This window comes from Leptopilina heterotoma, unplaced genomic scaffold (genome assembly GCF_015476425.1).
Source record: "Leptopilina heterotoma isolate Lh14 unplaced genomic scaffold, ASM1547642v1 Lhet_52, whole genome shotgun sequence".
Taxonomy (NCBI): domain Eukaryota; kingdom Metazoa; phylum Arthropoda; class Insecta; order Hymenoptera; family Figitidae; genus Leptopilina; species Leptopilina heterotoma.
This window is the reverse complement of record NW_025111114.1, coordinates 3,064,997-3,083,827: the sequence shown is the minus strand read 5'-3', so window position 1 is coordinate 3,083,827 and position 18,831 is coordinate 3,064,997. Positions and strand designations below refer to the sequence as shown.

The following is an 18,831-nucleotide window of genomic DNA, read 5'->3' as shown; positions in this document are numbered from 1 at the left end:
GAGTCGAAATTTAGACCCTACTTAGCCTCTGAAAATGTAGGGCTTATTCAGGTTTAGCAGTCGTAAAGTAGGGCCTGATTTCAATACAATTTTTAAAAACTAGACCCTCCTTTGACTCCCAAAACAGGCTGAAATTTGCCAATCTTCCATTTGGAGAAGCAAAGGAGGGTCTACTTCTAAGAAACCTATACCGTACTTTTATACCTCGTAGACCCTACTTTCATACTCCTAGACCCTACAATTAGAAAAAGAAAAATTTGAAGATTGGCTCAGATTCAATTGAAGCACTTGGGATGAGTAAAAGTGGAATTTTATGTGTTTTATAGCGTCTATATACACGAAGTGTATATAGACGCTATAAAACACATCAGTATTTATGAATTTGGAGTACTTTTTGCATTTGCAGTGTTTCAAGTAATGCATTAAAAAATAATTCAAAATTTTCTTTTAGAATGTAGGGTCTAGGAGTATGAAAGTAGGGTCTACGAGGTTTAAAAGTACGGTATAGGTTTCTTAGAAGTAGACCCTCCTTTGCTTCTCCAAATGGAAGATTGGCAAATTTCCGCCTATTTTGGGAGTCAAAGTAGGGTCTAATTGTATTAGAATTAGACCCTACTTTACTACTCCTAACACTCAACAGCCCCTGAAAATTCAGGGTGAAAGTAGGGCTTAAATTTCGACTCGGGAAAATTCAATTATTTAAAAAATTTTTCGAAAAAATCTTCATAAGAATTCAATTCTTTTAACGAATAATAAAAATTTCTCAGAAATTCAATTATTTAAATTAGAATTTGCATAAAATTAGTCAAAAGAAATGAATTATTTAAAAATTTTTGTCAAGAATAAAATTATTTGTATAAATATTTATACAAACTACTTTTTTTTAGTTTGAAAACTACTTTTTGCTACTTTTTTAAAATTAATTATCTAGTGCAAAGTCTGTTATTATCATTAGATTAAATTAATTTCTAACGTTAGAGAGAACTTATCGACATTTAATCTTTGTTTGATTATTAAAAAGTCAAAACAAACTGTCAAAATAAATAAATAATTCCCAAAAAGAATGAATGAAAAATTACAGTAAATGTATAGTATAGATCTGTTGACGTGATAATTGAAATAAAAAAAAAATAGTGGTGATAGAAAAAAAAATGTATTTCCTGTATAAATATAGCGATGGAAAAATTATTATTATATCATCATCAGTTTATCATTATATCCGTTAAAACAAGAGCGCGCCGCACACATTTTTTTAATTTGACGAACTTTTCCAGGACAGGAAGCATAATTTTCCTGTCTCTGCGCACATTGTCAGAAGTCAGTTTTTTTTTATTTTAAATATATGCATAAAATAAAAATGAGTGCAGGGGGGATGTCTTACGCACTAATCACCGTCACAGTCGCATCTGCGGTCATGTAACCGCATGTAACCCTCGACATTTTACAAAATTTTAGACACTGACCGAGAGGCATATATTTTCCCCACACGCGTGCTGTCAAACTGTATATATAATCTAGATCACAAAAAAAAGAAGGATGAACGGAAAAAAATTCTGAAACATTGTATATATATCAGAAAATCAAACTTTTCGTTTTGTTCCGAATCAAGTGTTGAAATTAACTTATTTTGGTATTTTATGAACTGATCTCCAGTGAAAATATATTTTTATCATTTTTAACTTAATCAGGATTGCTACAGGTCAGGGAATTCAGGGAAAAGTCAGGGAAAGTAAAATTTGTCAGGGAAATCAGGGAAAAGTCGGGGATTTTTATTAAAGTAACTGAAAAAAATTGAATTTTGGAGAAGTTACAAATAATTGCAGAAATCCAATTATTTTCAAAAGTAATAAAATTCTTCGCATAAATTCAAATATGTTCAAAAATTTAAAAAAATTCCCGTCAAAATTCAATTATCTTGAAAAATAATAAAATTCTTCTCCAAATTTCAATTATTTTCAAAAATTTTAATAAAACTCTTTGCAAAATTTCAATTATTTTCAAAAATTTTAATAAAATTCTTTGCAGACATTCAATTATTTTGAAAAGCAAAAAAATTCTTCACATAAATTCAATTATGTTCAAAAATTAAAAAAAATTCTCGTCAAAATTCAATTATCTTGAAAAATGATAAAATTCTTCTCCAAATTTCAATTATCTTGAAAAATAATAAAATTCTTTGTAAAATTTCAATTATTTTCAAAAATTTTAATAAAATTCTTTGCAAAATTTCAATTATTTTCAAAAGTAAAAAAATTCTTCACATAAATTCAATTATGTTTAAAAATCTAAAAAAATTCCCGTCAAAATTTAATTATCTTTAAAAATAATAAAATTCTTCTCCAAATTTCAATTATTTTCAAAAATTTTAATAAAATTCTTTGCAAAATTTCAATTATTTTCAAAAATTTTAATAAAATTCTTTGCAGACATTCAATTATTTTGAAAAGCAAAAAAATTCTTCACATAAATTCAATTATGTTCAAAAATTTAAAAAAATTCCCGTCAAAATTCAATTATCTTGAAAAATGATAAAATTCTTCTCCAAATTTCAATTATTTTCAAAAATTTTAATAAAATTCATTGCAAAATTTGAATTATTTTCAAAAATTTTAATAAAATTCTTTGCAGACATTCAATTATTTTGAAAAGCAAAAAAATTCTTCACATAAATTCAATTATGTTTAAAAATTTAAAAAAATTCCCGTCAAAATTCAATTATCTTGAAAAATGATAAAATTCTTCTCCAAATTTCAATTATTTTCAAAAATTTTAATAAAATTCATTGCAAAATTTGAATTATTTTCAAAAATTTTAATAAAATTCTTTGCAAAATTTCAATTATTTTCAAAAAATTTTCACCAATTCAATGATTTTCAATATCTACCTACTATTTTAATAAAATTTTTCAAAAGAATTCAATTATTTAAAAAAAAAAGGTTGATAAAATTCTAAGCAAACATTATATTATTTTCATAAATAATAAGAATTTTACAGGAATTGCACTATTTACAAATTTTTTATAAATTTCTTCGCAATAATTCAATTATTTTTATGAATAATAACATTTTTTAGAAGAATTTAATTATTTTAATTGAATTATAAAACTCATAATAGAATTTCAATTATTTTTAATACATTTTTTTTCAAAATTTTCATGAATAATTATTATTCATGAAAATTTTATTAAAATTCCTCGAAAAAATTCAATTTCGAGAAATATTCATTTATTCAATAAATTATTTATTTTTGTATTTAAATAATTGAATTCTTATAGAATTTTCCAATAAAAATTGATTTAAAAATGAATTTTAGATAATAATTGAATATTAAAAACATTATAGCATGAATTCTTAAAAATAATTGATAATTGAATTCTTTCGAAGAATTTTAATAAAATTTTTGAAAATAATTACATTTTTTGAAGAATTTACTTAAAATTTTATTAAAAATAATTAAAATTCTGTGAAAAATTTTAATTATTTATGAAAGTAATTGAATTCTTTCAATCAATTTTTTCAACATTTTTTTTAAATAATTGAATTCATGTGAAAAATTTTATTACTTGTAAAAATATATGAATTCCTGCACGAAATTTTATTACATTTTATTTAAATAATTAGATTCTTTTGAGAATTTTTATTCAAATAGTAGATTTTGAAAATATTTGAATTTCAACGAAGAATTTCATTATATTCATTAAATGTAATTAAATTCTTGCAAAAAATTTAAGAAAATAATTCCATTTTTCTAAGAATTTACTTTAAATTGAATTAAAAATAATTCAAATCCTCAGAAAAATTTTATAATTTATGAAAACGATGGAATTCTTACAACGATTTTTATCAATTTTTTAAATAATTTAATTCATATGTGGAAAATTTTATTACTTGTAAAAATAATTAAATTCGTGGAATAAATTTTATTATATTTTATTTATATAATTAAATTCTTTTGAGAACTTTTATTAAAATAGTAAATTTTGAAAATTTTTGAATTTCAACAAAGAATTTCATTATTTGTGAAATGTAATTTAATTCTTGCAATAAATTTTTGAAGATTATTTCATTTTTCGAGAATTTTACTTAAAATTGTATTAAAAATAATTGAAATCATGTGAAAAATTTTATTAATTTATGTAAGTAATTGAATTCTTGCATTCAATTAAAAAAATTTTATTTTAATAATTGAAATAATGTAAACAATCTTATTATTTATGAAAATAATTGAATTCCTGCAACGAATTTTATTACATTTCTTTTAAATAATTGAATTCTTTTAAGAACTTTTATTAAAATAGTAAATTTTGAAAATTTTTAAATTTCAGCGAAGAATTTCATTATTTTTTGTGAAATGTAATTGAATTATTGCCAAGAAATTTTTGAAGATAATTTCATTTTTCGAGAAATTCACTTAAAATTGTATTAAAAATAAAATAATTGAAACCCTGTGAAGAATTTTATTATTTATGAAAATAATTGAATTCTTGCAACGAATTGTATTATAATTTTTGTAAATAATTTAATTTGTTTTGAAAAATTTTATGGATATTAAAATTTTTATAAAACATGAAGATTCCAATTGCTCCGAGTCGAAGACTCGGAGTGATTGATATCTTTATGTTTTATAATAAAATTCTTATAAGTTGTTGAATTTTAAAAATATTTTAGGGTCAGGGAAAAAGTGAAAATTTTGTCTGGAAATCAGGGAAATGTCAGGGAAAAACAAAATTAATTTTTGTGGCAACCCTGTTAATCAAATTGCAATAAATATTAATACCAAAAATTATTGGATCCAATGAATCAAAAGATTTTAATTTTTTGTATCAATTTGATACTTTAAAGTAAAATTGAGATTAAAATCAGTAAATTGAGTAAAATCAGTTAAAGACTCAAATTCTTAAGAAAACTTATGAAAACTTAAGAAAATAAAAATACTATTAAAAGAAACATTAAGACGAGAATTGCTTTTTTGTCATCATCATCATCACACTGAATAAGATAGGTTATAAACTCCTAGGAGCTCTTCACTTAAGAATAGAGCAAATTGCCGAGTGAAAATAAGATAATTAGAGAATCGCTAACGATGCTAATATTAGTATTAGAACGGTGATGAATACTCTTGAAATCTTTAGCTTAAAAGCCATGTGAACAGAGTGTCGACAGCTGACTAAGAAAGCTCAACTATATAAACCTTATGTGATGGTCCTGCCACCAATTTCTCCTGGTAATAATTATTTCTCGTTGATTTTATTTATACAACCTTTTACAACCACAGTTAATCTCAACGTCACTATCCTAAGGCAGTGCTAATAAAACGTGCGTGCGTCACATTTCTCGTGGGCGCAATATTCACGCATATAAACGCGGACGTCGCGACACTATGACACAAACACGTCACGTGACACAAAGAATTATTAGCCAAGCCTGGTGAACTGCAATACAAAATCTTAAAATCAATTTATCCACGAAAATTTTTATTTTAAACATCATACACAATTTTTCTAAGGATTGAGAACAAAAAAACTTTGTCAAAATTGTTCAGGGTTGCCTAGGTCAGGGAAATAAGGGAAAAGTCAGGGAAAGTAAAATTGGTCAGGGAAAATCAGGGATTTTCATTAAAGTACTGGAAAAAATTGAATTTTTGAGAAGTTACAAATAATTGCAGAAAATCAATTATTTTCAAAAGTAATAGAATTCTTCAAAGAAATTCAATTATATTCAAAAATTAAAAAAAAAATTTCGTCAAAATTTTAATTATCTTTAAAAATAATAAAATTCTTCTCAAAAATTAAATTATTTTCAAAAATTTTAATAAAATTCTTTGCAAAAATTTCTATTCTTTCCAAAAATTTTCCTCAATTTAATGATTTTCAAAATCAATGATTTTAATAAAATTTTCCAAAAGAATAATTAAATGTTTGCGTGGAATTTTGTTAAATTTTTTTAAAAATAATTATTTTAAAAAAATGTTAACAGAATTCCACGTAAACATTTAATTATTTTCATAAACATAATAAAAATCTGGAAATGTCAGGGAATTTTATAAACCTTGAAACAACCTGAAAAAGTCAGGGAATTTTAATCGGAATCCTAGAAAATTGTTGTTTTCTAAAGTTATTATGATTATTCTTGAAATCTAATTAATTTTTAGAATTCATAAGAAAATTTTGAATTTTGGTTTTTTTTTTGTTTGACTCATAAACTAGGAAATTACCACGAATTCTAATATAAAAACCTTCCATTTTTTCGAGGCCTCATTTTTTCCATTTCTGACAATAATTTATTTTAAATAATTTAATTATCTTTAACAACTGTCATAAAGTTATTATTCATAAATTATTTAATGAATAATTTTACTTAAATATTTCAAAATTAATTCAATTTTAAAAGTGTTGCGTTTAAAATTTTAAATAAATAGATGAACATCAAAAAGTTTTAATATGAAATTTTAGAAAATTTCAATTTTCAATGAATTTAATTAGAAATTTTAAAGAATTTAGATTTTTGAAAAATAGAAAAAAAACTCAACGCAAAATTACAATTTTAATTGAATTCAATGAATTATTATGAATAAAAATAAAAGTATAAAAAATAAATTTAAATATGAATTTAAGTTAAAAACAAGAAAATTAATTAAACTTTTTTAGAAAAGTTACAAATGATGGCAGAAATTCAATTATTTTCAAAAATAATAAAATTCTTCGCAGAAATTCAATTATGTTCAAAAATTTAAAAAAATTCTCATCAAAATTTCCATTATCTTTAAAACTAATAAAATTCTTCTCCAAAATTAAATTATTTTCAAAAATTTTTTATAAAATTCTTTGCAAAAATTTCAATTATTTCCAAAAATTTTCCTCAATTTAATGATTTTCAATATCAATGATTTTTTTTAAATAATTATTTAAAAAAATTTTTAACAGAATTGCACGCAAACATTTAATTATTTTCTTAAATATAATAAAAATTCCCCTGGAATTCAATTATTTACAAATTTTTTTATAAATTTCTTCGAAATAATTCAATTATTTTTATAAATTATAAAATTCTTTTTATGAATTCAATTATTTTCATATTAATATGAATAAAACTGTTCGCAAAATTTCAATTATTTTTCGTACAATTTTAAAAAACCTTAATCCTTTCATAAATAATAAAAATTTCACAGGATTTCAACTAGTTTAAATTTTTTTATAAATTTCTTCGCAATCATTCAATTATTTTCATAAATAATAAAAATTTTACAGGGATTCAATTATTTTCATAAATAATAAAATTCATCATTGAATTTCAATAACGTTTAATGCAATTTTAATCGAATTCCTCGAAAAATGCAATTATTCTTAAAAATTTTATTAAAATTCATCGAAAAATTCAATTATTTAAAAATTTGTTGATAAAATTTTTTATAAGAATTAAATATTAAAGAACATTCATTTATTCAATAAATTATTTATTTTTTATTTAAATAATTGAATTATCATAGAATTTTATAATAAAAATTGATTTGAAAATGAATTTCCAGTTAAACTTTTAGATAATGATTGAATATTAAAAGCATTATAGCATGAATTTTCAAAAATAGTTTTGAATTTTGAAAAGGTTGTGAATTAAAGTCTTTAAAAATTTGAATTTTTTATACTTTTAACTGAAAATTCTATAGAATTAATTTTTTTTGAAAAAGTTTAATTGAATTTTTTTGCAATTATTTCAAGTTTTTATTTTCTAAATATGTAATTGAAGAATTTGCGAATATTCGAAATTTCATAAAATTGAATTGTAAACAAATTGATTTGAAAATTGTGAAGGAAATTTTACATAAAGTATTAAAAATAATTGATAATCGAATTCTTTCGAAGAATTTTAATAATATTTTTGAAACAATGAAAAACCTGTGAAGAATTTTATTGTTTAGGGAAATAATTGAATTTTTGCAACGAATTTTTATTACATTTTTTAAAAATAATTATATAATAATTTTTTAAAATAATTATTTAGGAGACTAATCGAATTCTTTACCCGTATATAATAATTTTTTTAATAATTTTTTAAAATAATTATTTAGGAGAATAATTGAATTCTTGCAACGAATTTTTATTACACTTTTTTTAAATAATTGAGATCCTGTGAAGAATTTTATATTTCATGAAAATTATTGAATTCTTGAAACGAATTTTATGAATTTCTTTTTAAAGAATTGACATCCTGTAAAGAAATGTATTATTTATAAAAATATTTGAAATTTTGCAAAACGAACTTTATTACATTTTTTTTAAATAATTGAATTCTTTTTAGAAATTTTTTGAAAATAGTAGTTTTTGAAAATATTTGAATTTCAGCGAAGAATTTAATTATTTGTGAAATGTAATTGAATTTATTTTAAATTCTATTAAAAATAATTGAAATCCTATGAAAAATTTTTATTATTAAATTAAAAAAAATTCGTAAATAAATGTAATAGAACAGTTTTTTTGAGTATATCTAATCATTTTTAGAGTGAATCAGAATATTCTTTAGGGTCAGGGAAAAAGACAAAATCAGTTAGAAAAAAGTCTGGCAATCAGGGAAAAGTCAGGAAAAAACAAAATTAATTTTTTGAGGCAACCCGGAGAAAGATTAAAAGCAAAAAAGTTTTGAAAAAAGGATTGAGACAAAAAACCTTATTAAAATTTTTGGATCATACACAGTTTTTCTAAGGATATAAAAAATTTAAACAATATTTTGTCTCAATTTTTGATATCCTTGGAAAAACTAATGACAACTTAAATACTAGGAGACAATTCTCTTTTTATTTATTTCCAAAAATATTCTTAATCAGTAAAAAATGAAAATTGATGTCACTTTACAGAAAAGGGTATACAGTAAAGGTACAAAAAAGAGACGCGTGTAAAAGTGACATACGGTCGCGGTTTTAAGTCGGACCTCCCCCACGGGGACAAAAAAACCGTTGTGTGTTAAATTGTCATCTGTAAATACATATATGAACGCTAAATAAATATATTTAATATAAAGGAAAAATGTAGTTTAGGCGGGAAAAAAAATTTTATCTCCCCTCCTCCTCTTTTTTTATCGAGTACAAACATTTCTCTCTCTCTTTTTCTCTCTTTTTTATGATTTATGTCCATCTTCGACCTCTCGATCCGCAGGGACCCAGAATCTGAATCAAGGGACTTGAGTTATTTCGCACCCTAGGATTTTTACGATATCAAATAAATTGGGGTTCTCTTTAAGCCACTAGGCAAACCACATTTTTATGTAATCATATTCATTTTTCAAAAATCGAGGGAAATAATATTCAAACGAATGAAGAATTATTTTTAATCCCTTTTCCAAATCGTTCAATTAAAGAATAATTATTTTTTCATTCTTTGATATTTGTTGCATCTGTACGTTTTTCTTGGAAGTGTCAAAAATTGATACTAAAGTGAATTGATGGTAAAATTGATGTCAAATTAATACCAAAAATTTGGATCATAATTTTTGATTTTATTCATATTTTTGGTATATCAATTCGTGGCAATTTGATACTTTTAAGTGATAGTAAGGCGTTCACTAATTTATTAATTTTAAGTAGAAAACTACTCATTTTTATTAGAAAAACTAATTTAATAGTAGAAAACAACTAATTTCATGTGGTAAAATATCTGCTAATTACTCCATCAAGAAAATAAAAGGAATTGTCAATGACTTCAATAGGCGAACAATATTGATAGAAATAAATTTGAATTCGTTGCAACAAATTTTATTTGTTCTCCACAAAACTATTATCCAATATTTAAAATTTAACCACTTTGGTGGGGATAAAAATTATTTTTTCGTAAGTAGTAAAAAATTACACAAAAACTAAAAATTACAAGTTTTACTACTAAAAGTATAGTAAAAACTTTTATTCTTTTCTTCCAAGTAAAGCAGAATTTTATTATGACGATTTATATACTTTTTTTGTATAAAATGATATTTGGGATAGTGTTTTATTCATCGGCATGGCTCCTATTTCACAGGGGTGTCAAGTATCATCTCCATAACACTCTCACAATGACTCCTTTACTTTCTATATCGAAAACTTTAATAAAGGTCATAAAGGTTCTTTAATTTCGCTTCAAAAATCAACCTTCATCTCGCAAAGATCATACTTTTCTTCCCACTAAAGAAAACACCGACGATTCTTCGAATTTATCCGCAAATACGATTGAAAAAAAATTCAAAGTAATTATCCCCTCAATAAGTACAGTCCGATACGTAAAAACTTCAAATTTTTATATATTTTCGTATAGAAAAATATTTTTCATAGTTTTTTGATCAATAATTTGAAGAAAAAAAATTTTTATATAAAACATATTGTTTTGGTAAAGAATGGATTGTTTTTTTTTAATCGTTGATCATAAACGTTGTGAACTTCAACGATGTAAAAATTTTACAAAAAATGTTTACAAAAATTCCCTAATTTTTTAATACGAAATTTCCTAATATTTTTAGTACTTTGTATTATACAGTTATTAATATAATATCAACTGTAAAGTTTATTATTATAGAGCTTATTTGCTAATTTTTTTTTTATTTCGAAATAGTAGGGTGGAAAAATAGGGAAGGTAATCGTAAAATTTCTTTTTAGAAAAAAAAAGTTATATAGAATAAGTGACAGTGTGAATCATCCCTTCGTTTAGTTTTTTTTAAACCAAGGTATAAAAAACGTAGTACCCAGTTACTATATAATATTATATAAAAAGGGTCGTTTTTCTATTCAGTCTCCTTGTTTCTGTGCGTTACAAAAAAATGTATAAGACGTACGATGATACTTAAATGGAAAATCGTAGCAGGGGTCATGAATTAAAAAAGATTTACAACCAATATCGCAAATAAATATACCGGTACGATTGACATTTATTCACAGTTGATATTTTTCTCATTAGGCGAAAATTATTTTAAAATGTATTTTCATCCAATTCACATAAAAGAAAAAGTTTTACTCCTGAAATAATATGTGAATACTAATTTTTAGTTTTAAAAAATGCTAATTCCTCTCTATTTTATGAAATTAGTAAAAATATTTACTAATTTAAATTAGTGTCTGACTTTTTGCTTTTAAATTGGTAAATTTTAATAATAAATAATAATTTCTACTGATTTACACTGAGAAAACAATATATTTGAAATCAAGTATAATTATTATCCTTGTTATACAGTGAAACAAAAAAATTATTTTTGAATTATAAACGTAATAATTTTGATTCAATACATAGTATGTTTTTTAAAACCAAGTACACTTATTATTTACCAAATTAAATCTATTACATTTATTTAAGAATTTCTGTCATTGTAAAATTAATCGAAAACATCAATTATTATTTTGACATAGGAATTAAAATTTTTAAAAATTTCACATTCAAACCTTTTTGAAATTTAACAATTTTAAAAATATTGTTAGAATAATAATTATAATAATTAAAGATGACCCAGTGATAAAATCATATTCCGAAATTCTTCAATTAAATATAAATTAGAAAATAAAAACTTGAAATAATTTCAAAAGAAATCCATTAAACTTTTATAATAAAAATAATAATCTACACAATTGTTAGTTAAAAGAATGAAAAATTCAGATTTTAAAAAATTTTAATTTGAAAATTGTACGAAATTCAATTATTTAAATACAAAAATAAATAATTTATTGAATTCTCAGAAAGAATTTTATAAACAAATTTTTAAATAATTAAATTCTTTTGACGAAATCAAATAAAATTTTTAAGAATAATTACATTTTTCGAAGAAATTGGATTAAAATTGTATTAAAAAGTAATTGGAATTCTGCGATGAGTTTTTCATTTATGAAAAGAATTGATTTCCTAAAAAGAATTTTATTATTTATGAAAATAATTAAATTTCCAAAAAAAATTTAATTATTTACGAAGATATAATTGAATTCTTGACTAGAGTTTTATTAAAATTTTCTAAAATAATTTAATTCTTTAGAAAAATTTAAAAAAATTTATAAAGAATTGCATTTTTTTGAGAAATTTATATCAATTATTATTTAAAATTTTAACTAAAAGTAATTTTTAAATCAATTTTTATTAGAAAATTCAACTAGAATTCAATTATTTAAATATAAAAATAAATAATTTATTGAATATAATTTAATTTTTCTTAAAATTGTACTAAAAATGATTGAAATTTTGCAAAGAATTTTATTCATATTAATATGAAAATAATTGAATTCATAAAAAGAATTTTATAATTTATGAAAATAATTGAATTATTGCGAAGAAATTTATAAAAAATTTGTAAATAATTGAATTCCAGTGGAATTTTTATATTTATGAAAATAATTAAATGTTTGCGTGGAATTCTGTTAAAATTTTTTAAAAATAATTATTTAAAAAAAATTTTAACGAAATTCTACGCAAACATTTTATTATTCTTTTACCAAATTTTATTAAAATCATTAAATTTAGGAAAATTTTTACAAATAATTAAAATTTAAACGATAATTTCTTTAAATTTTTGAACATAATTGAATTTCTGCAAAAAATTTTATTATTTTTGAAAATAATTGAATTTTGGAGAAAAATTTTATTATGTTTAAAAATAACTGAATTATTGACGAGAATTTTTTTTTAATTTTTGAATATAATTTTAATTTGAAGAATTTTATTATTTTTGAAAATAATTGAATTTTGGAGACGAATTTTATTATTTTTAAAGATAATTGAAATTTTGACGAGAATTTCTTTTAATTTTTAAACATAACTGAATTTCTGCGAAGAATTTTATTATTTTTGAAAATAATTGAATTTTAGAGAAGAATTTTATTATTTTTGAAAATAATTGAAATTGTGGAGAAGAATTTTATTATTTTTAAAGATAATTGAAATTTTGACGAGAATTTTTTTAAATTTTTGAACATAATTGAATTTCTGCGAAGAATTTTATTATTTTTGAAAATAATTGAGTTTCTGCTATCATTTATAACTTTTCTAAAAAAATTTAATTATTTTCTTGTTTTTAAATTAAATTTATATTTAAATTTATTTTTCATTCATTTATTTTTATTCATAATAATTTATTGAATTCGATTAAAATTGTAATTTTACGTTGAGTTTTTTTTTCTATTTTTCAAAAATCTAAATTCTTTAAAATTACTAATTAAATTCATTGAAAATTGAAATTTTCTAACATTTCATATTAAAACTTTTTGATGTTCATCTATTTATTTAAAATTGTAAACGCAACACTTTTAAAATTGAATTAATTTTGAAATATTCAAGTAAAATTATTCATTAAATAATTTGAGAATAATAACTTTATGACAGTTGTTAAGGATAATTAAATTATTTAAAATAAATTATTGTCAGAAATGGAAAAAATAAAAGGTTTTGTATTCGAATTCGTGGTAATTTCTTAGTTTATGAGGCAAACAGGAAAAATACATTAAAATTCAGAATTTTCTTATGAATTCTAAAAATTAATTAGATTTCAAGAATAAACACAATAACTTTAGAAAACAACAATTTTTTAGGATTTCGATCAAAATTCCCTGCCATTTCCTGGATTTTTTAGGTTTCCAGGTTGCGTATAAGCAGCAGAAATGCGACGAATTTTCATAGACAGTTTGTTTTACCATAAAAGTATAGTAAAAGTTACTTTATTTATTGTTTTCCTGCGCAGAATGTTGTCTTGTTCATTAAAATTCAGTGTATGAAATGTTTTTTTTTAAATTTTTGCTCCGTGATTATAAAAGTTATGAGCTTCAAAAAATCATAATTTTTATAATTGCTAAAACAAAAAATATTTCGTTCTTTTGAACTTTGAAAACTTTATAGTCAAATTAATATAGTTTCTGATTCTCCGAATTCGCATAACTTATGGACCTTCTCTTTCCAAAAAGCACTCGAAATCATTGAAACGTTTTATCACACATACATCAAGTGCGTGAAGACAGCATTTTGAGATAAAAAAAAAACAAAAAAAGAAAGAAAAAAAAAAGAAAACAAATAAAGCTCCTTGAGAAAGTGTTTGAAACGAAGAATCAAGCTTGTTAAGAGGCCAATAAGCGTCTAATGAGGGTGGAGCTTGTGTAAGAAAATCTCCACCTACTCTTAAAATCGCTCTATTTCTCGTATCTTCGCCGAGTGGGAAATCAAGAAGAGAACTTTAAGTACATCTTAACTCGCTAAAGTCAGTTGGCATCTTGCCGTCCTAGAAACGTTACGCGAAATCATTTTCAGAGATAACTTTTAATTCTCTCTCTCTCTCTCTCACTCTCTTTTACTCTTTCTCTCTCTCACTCCTTTCGATGCACATTCTCCCTCCCCTTTTCTCTTTCGTCCTCCACACCATTCTCGCCTAATTAAACAGCAATTTGAGGGTAATTCAATTAGCCGTGAAATATACAAGTCATCTAATTCAATTTCAATCCTAATTGGCGGGGTGATAACAATTTCCCGCATCCTCAATTTTTTTCCGGTTAATATTCAAGATTTTTTTTATAAAATTTATAAAATTTATAAAATTTATTCGCGGTACGAATTCGTAAATTATAAAGAAGAAAACAGTGGAATTACGGATACTTTCTAATATATATATATCAAAATGTGTTGGGAGAATTAAAAAAAAAAAATTTTCCCGCGACTGTGGCACGCGTGCGTCGACTTTTTTTAATAATTCGAAAGGCGCGCTTATAATCTAGAGCTGATGAAAAGCCGCTTAAAAACTTGAAACTGATTTACGCCCACAAGATTTATCTGCGGTACTCGAGATATCATGCAACTGTGATCAAAAATTTTAATAACGTGTATATTTAAATATCGTTGAGGATTTATTTGAAAATTTACCATCGCTATGTTAAAGTGAAATATATTTTTTTTTTGGTTCATTTTGGTATAGCAAAATAAGTGGATTAAGTTTTGCGAGGAGAGAAATTTTCTTCTTCTTCTGCTTCTTCTTCTTTTTCTTTTCTTTTTCGCACATATGAAGAAGTGTGGGGGAAAAGGAAGAAATACGAGTACAGAATGTTAAACTCGGATTCAAATAGTTCCGTGATTGTGTCGCAAGTTCATAATTCACATGCTCCTCAGGATTTCACTGTGTCACGATTACTGTCAACACCAAATCAAACCGTAGGTAAGTACTTGATTTATTTTTAATTCGAATATATTCATTAAGTCGATGTTAGAAATATTATTATAATTTATTTATAATATTTATAATATTTATATAATTATTCAAATAACCGAATAATTGACTACTATCACATATAGTTTTTTTAAAAGTATCAAATTGATACTAAAGTGAATCAAACTGATGCCAAAAATTTGGATCAATTTTTTATTTGATCCACATTTTTAGTATCAATACGTTGCACTTTGATACTTTTAAGTTAATAGTGGCAATGAAATATTTACTTGAATCAAATAATATTTATTGGAGTCAATTAAATTAATATTTGAACCAATAATTTCAGTATTTAAAGGAAATATGAATTGAACCATTTAATTGACTCCAATGAATATTATTTGATTCAATTAAATATTTAATTGATAAGCGTCAAGTAATCGGTTATTTGAATCAAATTATAATCAAATAAATTTCAAATATAAATTTTTAAAATAATTTCATAATAAAAATTTAAAAAATCCACTTATTAAGTACAAAATTAATTATTACTGTTCATATTTTCAAAAATTTTAATACAATTTCACGAAAAAATTCAATTTTTCTCTAAAATTTTAATAAATCATTCTAAACAATATTCAATTATTTTTTTAAATAGTAAAATCTTTACAAAAAATTCAAATATTTTTAAATATTTTCATAAATTTCAATTATTTCCTAAAATTTTAATAAATTATTTGAAACAATTCAACTATTTTTATAAATATTTAAATTTTTTGCAGGAATTCAATTCTTTTAAAAACAATTTTAATTAAATTCCTCAGAAGAATTCATTTTTTAAAAAAATTTTAACACATTACGAAAAAATTCAATTTTTTAACAATTTTAATAAAGCCTTTGAAAAAATTCAATTATTTTTATAAATAGTAAAATTCTTCGCAAGAATTCAATTAATTTTATAAATAGTAAAATTCTTTGCAGGAATTCAATGATTTTCAAAACAATTTTAATTGAATTCCTCGGGAAAATTCAAATATTTTTTAAATATTTCCATAAATTTCAATTATTTCCTAAAATTTTAATAAATTCATCCAAACAATTCAACTATTTTTATAAATACAAAAAAAATTTTTTTTTTTAAGTTAATAATTTTTAATTTAATTTAAATAAAATTACACAAAAGAATTTAATTATTTTCAAAAATTTCCATAAAATTCAATTTCAACAAGAATTTAAAATTCCCTAAAAAATAATTCAATTATTCTCAAAATATTTTTTAAAAATTCTATATAAAAATTAAATTACTTTCAATGCAATTTTTAAATATATATTCGTCAAAAAAAAATTGAAAGAATTCAATTATTTTCAAAAAATAATAAAATTCTTGTGAGAAATTCAATTATAATTTGAATATTTAATTTTATAAAATTCTTTAAAGAAATTCAATTATTTTCGAAATAACTTTAATTGAATTTCTCGAAAAAATTTCATTATTTTTAAATATTTCTATAAAATTCTTCATAATTTCATTTTTTTTTTTTTTGCTTGAAATTTTAATAAATTCTTCTAAACATTTCAATTATTTTTATAAATAGTAAAATTCTTCGTAATATTTCAATTATTTTTATAAATAGTAAAATCCTTTGGAGAAATTCAATTCTTTTCAAAACAATGTTAATAGAATTCCTCGAAAGAATTTAAATTTTCAAATATTAACATAAAATTCATTTATTTTAAAAAATTTTAATAATCTCTTCGGAACAATTCAATTATTTTTATAAATAGTAAAATTCTTCGCAAGAATTAAGTTATTTTCAATACAATTTTAATAAAATTCTTCTTCATAAAATTCAATTGCTTTCAAAATTTTCAATTAAAATTATTAAAGAAACTCCATTAGTTAAAAAAATTCAAAGAAATTCTTCAAAAGAATTTAATTAGGATTTTTAAAAATTTTAATAAAATTCTTTGCGATAATTCAGTTTTTTTCCTAAATAATAAAATTCTTTGAAGAAATTCTATTATTTTCAAATTTTTTGATAAAATTCTTTGCAACAATTCGATGATTTTCAATACATTAATTTTAAAATTGAAAATATTTGAAATCAAGATTATTTGATGCAAGTAAATATTTTTTTTATGTAAATAAATATTTATTTGATAATAGACAATTAATCGATTATTTGAATGAAATACATTTTTTTCTGTTTTTAATGAGAGTGACTATTTAAATTCTTTTGTCAAGAATTTTAATAAAACTTTTGAAAATGTTTCAATTCTTTCGACGAATTTTATTAAAATTCTTGACAAAAATTTGAATATTTTATATTTTTATATAAATAATGATATTCTTGACAAAAATTCTATTATTTTTAAAAATAATATTGAATCTTGTCGAGAAACTTGTTTATGAAAGTAATTGAGTTCCTGCGAAGATTTTTCTTATTTATAAACATAATTAAATTATTGTGAAGATTTTGATTAATATTTTTGAAAATAATTGAATTTTTCTGTAAAATTTTGTTATTTATGAAAATTGAATTTCTGTGTAGAATTAAATTCATTTTATATTTAAATAAAAATTGAATTTATTTGAAGCTTTTTTATTTTTAAAGATAATAATTGAATTTATTGAAAAATTCTTTTAAAATTGCATTGAAAATAATCGAATTTCTGCCAAGAATTTTACTAATATTTTTGAAAATAATTGAATTCTTCTGATGAATTGTATTATTTATATGAAAATAATTGAATTCCCGCGTAGAATTTAATTAATATTTTATTTTAAAAAATGGAATTCATTTCAAAATTTTTTATTTTGGAATATAATTGAAATACTGGAGAAAATTTGGTTTATTATGGAAATAATTGAATTTTTGCAAAGAATTTTATTTTATTAATTAGTAATTTGTTAATTTAATAAATTAGTAGAAATGGCTATTTATTAGCAAAATCTACTATAATTTGAAAGCAAAAAGTAAGTCACTAATTCAATTTTGTAAATATTTCTACAAATTTAAATTTAGAGAGTGGCTCAAAAGCAAAAATTAATTCATTGATTCAAATCAGTAAAAAATTTAATTGATTCAAATATAGAGAGGTTGAAATAAAAATATAAATTAAATATAAATATTTTTCTCGGATAAGCATCAGAGGCTTGGGAAAATGAAAATAAATGAAGCGATGAATTTGATTTTAAATAAAATTGTCAAAAATTGAATTTTATATTAATTATTTGATTTTATAATTTCCAAATAATAAAACGGAATCATTTTTTAGAACTTATCTATGTATAGTATATATATTCATTAGAGAAGAGTAAATCAAGTCTAAAGATAATTTTTTTAAAAAGAAGATACGAACAAAAATTACTTAATTTTTTACTATTTTTAGACACATTTTAGTTGATTAAAGTTGACACGTGTTTGGAAAAAAATTCTCAATTAACAAATAAAAGAGAAAGTAAACTGCGAAATAAACAGAATATATATGTAAAAATAATATTAAAAAAGTAGAATAAAAAAATAAATAATAAAATAAAAAATTTATGAGAAAAAATAAAAATTGTCCTCTTGTCTGATTTTGCGAAAGACAAACACTTGGCAAATTATTGAAAATAATATTATAAATTTATATGAAACTGATATATAAAATGATTAACAAATATCTAAAATTTGAATTTCTGCCAGAATAAAGTTACTTTCAGATATACATAAATTAC

The 18,831-nt window shown here is 21.5% G+C and overlaps 1 protein-coding gene across 3 annotated transcripts in view; it reads left to right on the top strand.

The window, feature by feature from the left end:
* Positions 1 to 18,831, top strand: part of LOC122508019 (paired mesoderm homeobox protein 2-like) — a 150,520-nt gene that overhangs the window by 118,363 nt on the left and 13,326 nt on the right. For 2 of the 3 annotated variants that reach the window (XM_043621087.1, XM_043621089.1), the window contains one exon: positions 15,074 to 15,119. In XM_043621087.1, the coding sequence (XP_043477022.1) occupies positions 15,074 to 15,119 (46 nt within the window). Of the gene's footprint in view, positions 1 to 13,842; positions 14,365 to 14,541; positions 15,120 to 18,831 lie in introns of those variants that run through there. The other variant, XM_043621086.1, reaches the window with a different exon arrangement.